The 5,913-nt window shown below is 39.4% G+C and overlaps 1 protein-coding gene across 2 annotated transcripts in view; it reads left to right on the top strand.

The window, feature by feature from the left end:
* The window catches only part of COPS4 (COP9 signalosome subunit 4), a 16,825-nt gene extending 11,502 nt beyond the window's left edge, over positions 1 to 5,323 (top strand). Inside the window, exons 3-5 of one of the 2 annotated variants that reach the window (XM_006037532.3) lie at positions 997 to 1,148; positions 2,251 to 2,354; positions 3,397 to 5,320. In XM_006037532.3, the coding sequence (XP_006037594.1) occupies positions 997 to 1,148; positions 2,251 to 2,354; positions 3,397 to 3,559 (419 nt within the window). In that variant the 3' untranslated portion in view covers positions 3,560 to 5,320. Of the gene's footprint in view, positions 1 to 996; positions 1,149 to 2,250; positions 2,355 to 3,396 lie in introns of both variants that reach the window. The other variant, XM_025193928.1, reaches the window with a different exon arrangement.
* The last annotated feature ends 590 nt before the right edge of the window (positions 5,324 to 5,913 follow it).

Genomic DNA, 5,913 nt, shown 5'->3' on the forward strand with positions numbered 1-5,913 from the left:
CGGAAACTGCTCAAGCCTCTTATACAGCTAACAGGCCAATCGCTAGCCGCCACGTGGGAATAATTTAGAACTAGCCAATAGCGGGGAACGAATTTGCATACGGGTGGCGGGAACTCTTTTGCATCGTGCATTTCTCTTGCAACTTGAGCAATGCGCCCTGCAAAAGAAGCTGCAAAGAGGCGGGAAACTCGTCCCTGCACCGGGGTTCTCCTCTGCAATAGGAAACTCTCCCGTGCAATGAAGTTGCAACCTGGCGGGGATAATTCTGGTGCCGAAGCACGCACAAAATCATGCCTTTGGGTCATGACAGGCTTGTGTGTTAGATGTGTGTGTGTGTGATTTTCCAGGCACATTAAAACTTGCATATTAGGTGGATTAGAGAAATTAAAGATTGGTGTGTTTAAAGGTTAATAGATGGTAGACTTTAAAATAGTTGTAACCCTGTTACACAAGCTAATTCTTTTTTTCCTTAAACCAGTCAGTAGCACTAAATAAAAACTTAAAATAGTCAGGCCTCATTTAAAAATGCAGTCATTACTAGCTGAAAGCCATTTAAAGAATTAAGTTAACATGTGGAAAAACAACAGGAAGAGATGAGCAAAATTTACCCCCCCTCATTCCAGTTTATGATATCATGGGTCTCAAATTATTTTACCAAAGTTCACTCTAATCAGTTTTTGGTGAGTTGAACAACAAGCATGGTAAAGTTTTGCCCCAAATCTCATTTTCTTGCGAGCGTTAGAAAACTGAAAATGTGCCTTGGAATGAAAGATCAGAGAGAGATGAGTCATGTCATAGAACTGTTGTGAGATAGATAGGGTGTAAATAGTGCAAAGTTTCTTAAGCATGAAATCTATTATTAAGAAAATCATAATTTTAGATAATGACTTAAAGCAGGAAAGTGCAAAGTGAATATTAAAACTGCTGATTAACCGTGGATTTATTACGTTCAAAGCACTGACAAATTCTTATTTCCTTATTGTGTCTTTGAACTAGTGGTAAATGAGAATGTCAGTTTAGTGATCTCACGGCAGTTGCTGACAGATTTTTGTACTCACCTCCCAAACCTACCTGATAGCACAGCTAAAGAAATCTATCACTTCACCTTGGAAAAGATTCAGCCTAGAGTAATTTCATTTGAAGAACAGGTAAGACATAGTGATGATGTTTGGTTTTAACTTAAATACTGTGCTTGAAGCTTCTCACTAAAAGTAGATGCTCATATTTAGAGTGTTGTTTACTCCTGTATAGGCTAAAACTCTTCATTCAGTGAGAACTTGAGGTGTGCAAAGATGCAGAACTTGCCTCTTAATCAAGCATGTACTTCATGCACTACTAGAAATAGCTTCTTAAAGCAAGACAATAATCTTGTTATTATAGAAACCAGAGTCAGGCTGGAGCTCATTGTGTTGCATTTTTTTAACATTAACATGCTGGGCACACCATGGGAAGAGACATTTTTCTTTTTAAAGATATGTATTTAAAAGAGACGTGTAAATAGGAATTCAAAATCTACTTAGCTTTCTAGTGAAGAAGTTACTTTGAAATACCAGCTCTTCAGTTAGCTGCAGAATTTGGTCCAGTAGATGAGGACAAGAAATATTGATGCAAATCTTATGATAGGCAAAATTGTTGCCTTGCTTCACATTTACATTTCCCATTTTGGCTTTTTAATCCGCATACATTCAAATGCTTTTATGAACATGCTGATCGATATATAAAAATTGTTGTGTGTAAATTCAGTCCACCAGAGCAGAGTCTTTACTTTCTTGTTGCTTGTTGGTTTAGACCCTGGGTGTGCAATTGCCCATATGTTTGATCACCCACTTTAAATCGGAGACCTGTGGCCTAAATGTATTTGAATGCTTTTGACAGCATTGAAATCACAAGCACGGGCTAAAGGTGAATTATTTAGGCCGAGGCTTTTAAAAATGACTAGCAGCTTTTTTGCATGTGTTCATTTTTGAGAGCAGCACTTGATGCTCCAATCCCTCCATAGTGTTCTCAAGTTGGGAACTCAAAAATGAGTGTGCTCAGAATCATTGAGATGAGGCTTTTAAAACTTACTAATGCTTGGTAAAGCATTTTAAGATCTTCTGCTGGAAGGAGCTATATACGAGCAAGTTTTTCTTTTATATGAAGCAAGATTATCAGACCTTTTTGAAGGCTCTTGGGGGAGATGAGAAGAAGTAGATGGTGTGAGTATTAGTGGAAAATGTATTAGCTTTATAATATGCTGTTTGTTTTTAGGTTGCTTCTATAAGGCAACACCTTGCCTCCATTTATGAAAAGGAAGAAGACTGGAGAAACGCAGCCCAAGTGTTAGTTGGGATCCCCTTGGAAACCGGACAAAAGTAAATAGTATGATTAGATACAGTTTTTGTGCTGTGTGTCCTTCTGTCTTCTGATTGCTTCACTGGAGTTAGGAGCGTCTATTTTTTCTGTGTTTATTTCCCTAGATCTTCAGTAGTTTGAACCAGAGGCATAGCAATGTGAGAGGATTGAATTTAAACAGTTCTTTCTGCAATGTCAAAATAGAGCTCGTGACCTTTTACATTATCCATATCTGTTTCATAAACAGACTTTGCCAGAACAATCTCCACCTGTGAGGTTATTTCTCCTGCTTTGGCATGTTAGTTTTCATGTACTGTGGTGTTAAGTTGCTGAAGTATAGTGATATTAGCATCCTTTTACCAGACTGTTTTGAAATAAAACCACATTAAAACAATAGCATTTCCCCTCTCATTTGTTGAACCTCTTTTTCTCCATGTACATAGAAGAGGTTGCTAAGGGCTTTGTCCACATTAGTACCTTTTTGTAATTCCAAGACTGAAATGCTGCTACAAATTTCCTTTTCTACAGGGTGTCTTGACTTTCACAGCAAGTTCTCAATCCATTCAATAGAATTTATGAGATTGGGTTCATTCTCTTGCTCGTTGTGGGAGACCATTTTACATTAGCATGGATTGAGCCAACTATCAAGTAGACCTTTACGTTTCTAATGTTATTAGGACGAGAAGAGGGAACAAGCTTGGGAGAAGACGTAAACTGAAGAGCTGCTAAACACAGGAAGAATAAGAGAGAACCAAATGTTTGGAGCAGCTGTACTTAATATGGGGCAGTTGTTCTGAGAATGAAAGTGTTTTGTAAACAAGGCCTTTTAACCCTGATAACCATAAGATGATGCGTCATCCTATTCTTCTGGCTCTTAGCTCAAAAAGTGTAGTGGAACGTGGTATACTTCAGCTTGGTGTAGTCAGTCTCCTCATGATCAATATATCTCAGCAAAGCTGTGGAAATTATTTGGGATTTTTTCAGTGCGTGTACCCTGGGAAATTGGCAGTTAACTTGCATAAATGGATTTCTGTGTTACTTGTGATTTTTGTTTCTTCACAGACAATACAACGTGGATTATAAATTAGAGACCTACTTGAAAATTGCCAGACTGTACCTGGAGGATGATGACCCTGTTCAGGCAGAGGCTTACATTAATCGAGCTTCTCTGCTTCAAAATGAATCAACCAATGAACAGTTGCAAATCCATTATAAGGTGGTGTAACGTATTATAGTGCTTCCTCCCCTCCCAGGGAGAAATTTTTATACTGCACACAAACTTTGAGACACCGTAGATAAAATGTGAAACTGCACTTAAGCGCCTTGGGAGCCAGATTTTTAAAGTTATTTAAGGACCTAACTCCTCCTTTCTTTATTATACGAACAGTTTTTATCTGCATATCTCAGACCTGTTCCTAAGTCTTATTCCCTTAGACATGGACAAATGATCAGACGAGAACCAGTTAACAGCAGGTGGGAACTTACTACCTGGGCAGCTTGCACTGAAGGAAGCAGGGGTCAGTTTGCCCTGGTTCAGTTTTCACTTATGATGGGTTTATTGTGGGCACAAGAATAGTTGCCCTATGTCAGCTGTTCTGTGGTGAGTCCTCATCTCCTGTTTAATCTCTTTTAATGTGATCACTTGTCTGCAACCAAAGGGCCTAATGGATTTTGAAAATGTTATCTCAGCTTGAATATGTAGAGTGGTCACTATTATATAGTGGTCACTGCTCTAAAAATTATGGCTGGTGATGTGTGGGTACGTGTACATGTATACACATAATATTTAAGTAATGTGTATATCAGCTTAAATTTGTAGTGCATTTTTTAATCCTATTATGTGAAAACTGCTGTGTAAATTATCTACAATTGTAATTGATGCATTTTATACCTGTTGCAAGATTCAGCAATTTCTATACAGTTTTTCAAGTCTGTTGCTTTACTTTAATAGGACCATGACATTCTGATAATCTGTCCTTTCAAGTCTCCAAAGGAAAAAGGAGATTTGAACTCTTTCACAGTTTGCTTGAGACTGTAGTAGTACTTCATAGCTCACTTAAGTGATTTTTATGTCACTTTGTTGTACAGCAGCTAATGTATGATCACTTGTCTGCTTCCAAAGTGTTTAATTGCTTTTGAAAATGTTATCCCAGTTTGAGTCAGTAGACTTAAGATACGAGTCCTCAATTAAAATGATAAACGAGCTTCTCCAGTCACATTCAAGAACAGATTAAACGACCGCAATCAGATATAACAAGCCACACGGAAGAAAGTATAAAAAAAACAAAAACCTTATACCTCCTCAGGGTTTATCAGATTATCTGCCAAGATGTACCCAAGTGGGGTGACAGTATCTGCCAAGATGAACATGGCTTGGTGTATCTAAATAGTACCAGTGCCAAGCAGGTGCAGAAGGGCATAAAATTCTAGGTTGTAAAGGAACCAGACAATGACATGTATGTTTTGTGTGGGGTTTGTTTGTTTGATAACCTAGACCTGAATTTAAAACCTCAGTTATGAAACTGAATATTGACTTTGTCAAAAGGGAGGAATTGTGAGGGGAGGGGAAACTGAAAAATAAAGTAAAGTAACACTCAGAAAGAGGGAGAACAACAACAACCTAGTTTTGGTACAGCTCATTGAAAATACAGTTCTTGATGTGAAAGGAAAATGTCACTTTAACAAAGGAAATAATTTGTACTACATTTTATCTATGCTTTTATACTCAATTTTACTTCTGCCATTTAAACACTAGCATTAGGTTGCCACTGCCCACCTCCCTCCAGCTCAAATATGACCCATCCACCACCAGATTACTAGGAAAAATAAAAAATACTAGGAAAAAACAGGTTACTAGGAAATACAAATTTCCCTTCTGTTTTTGAAAGTCAAACCCTGAGTCCCCCAGGGCTTGGTCCTCAGGCCCGTACTGTTCAATTTCTTTATCAGCAACTTGGATGAAGGGGTGAAAAGCACCCTGTTCAAATTCACTGACGACACCAAGATTTGGAGCAAGGTGGGCACGTTAGCAGGGAGGGACAGGATAGAACTGGATCTGGACAGGTTACAGGGGTGGGCAAATGTGAATAAGATGGAATTCAATACTGACAAGTGCAGGGTACTACACTTGGGCAGGAAGAACCAGCAGTATACCTATAGGCTGGGGAATTCCCATCTTGAAAACACAGTGGCAGAAAGAGATCTTGGAGTCATCGATTCCAAAACGAATATGAGCCACCAATGTGAGGACACTGTCAGCAAGGCTAACCACACCCTGTCATGTATCCACAGATGCATCACAAGCAGGTCCAAGGAGGTGATCCTTCCCCTCTATGTGACACTGGTCAGGCCACGGTTGGAGTACTGCATCCAGTTCTGGGTGCCACACTTCAGGAGGGATGAGGCCACCATCGAGAGGGTCCAGAGGAGGGCCATTCGCATGATCTGGGGTCAGCAGGGCAGGCCCTACGAGGAGAGGCTGAGGAACTTGAACCTGTTCAGCTTTCACAAGAGAAGGCTGAGAGGGGATCTAGTGGCTGTCTATAAACTTGCTAGAGGGGATTGGGTGAGACCGTGTTC

Source organism: Alligator sinensis, unplaced genomic scaffold (genome assembly GCF_000455745.1).
Source record: "Alligator sinensis unplaced genomic scaffold, ASM45574v1 scaffold1384_1, whole genome shotgun sequence".
NCBI classification, from domain to species: domain Eukaryota; kingdom Metazoa; phylum Chordata; order Crocodylia; family Alligatoridae; genus Alligator; species Alligator sinensis.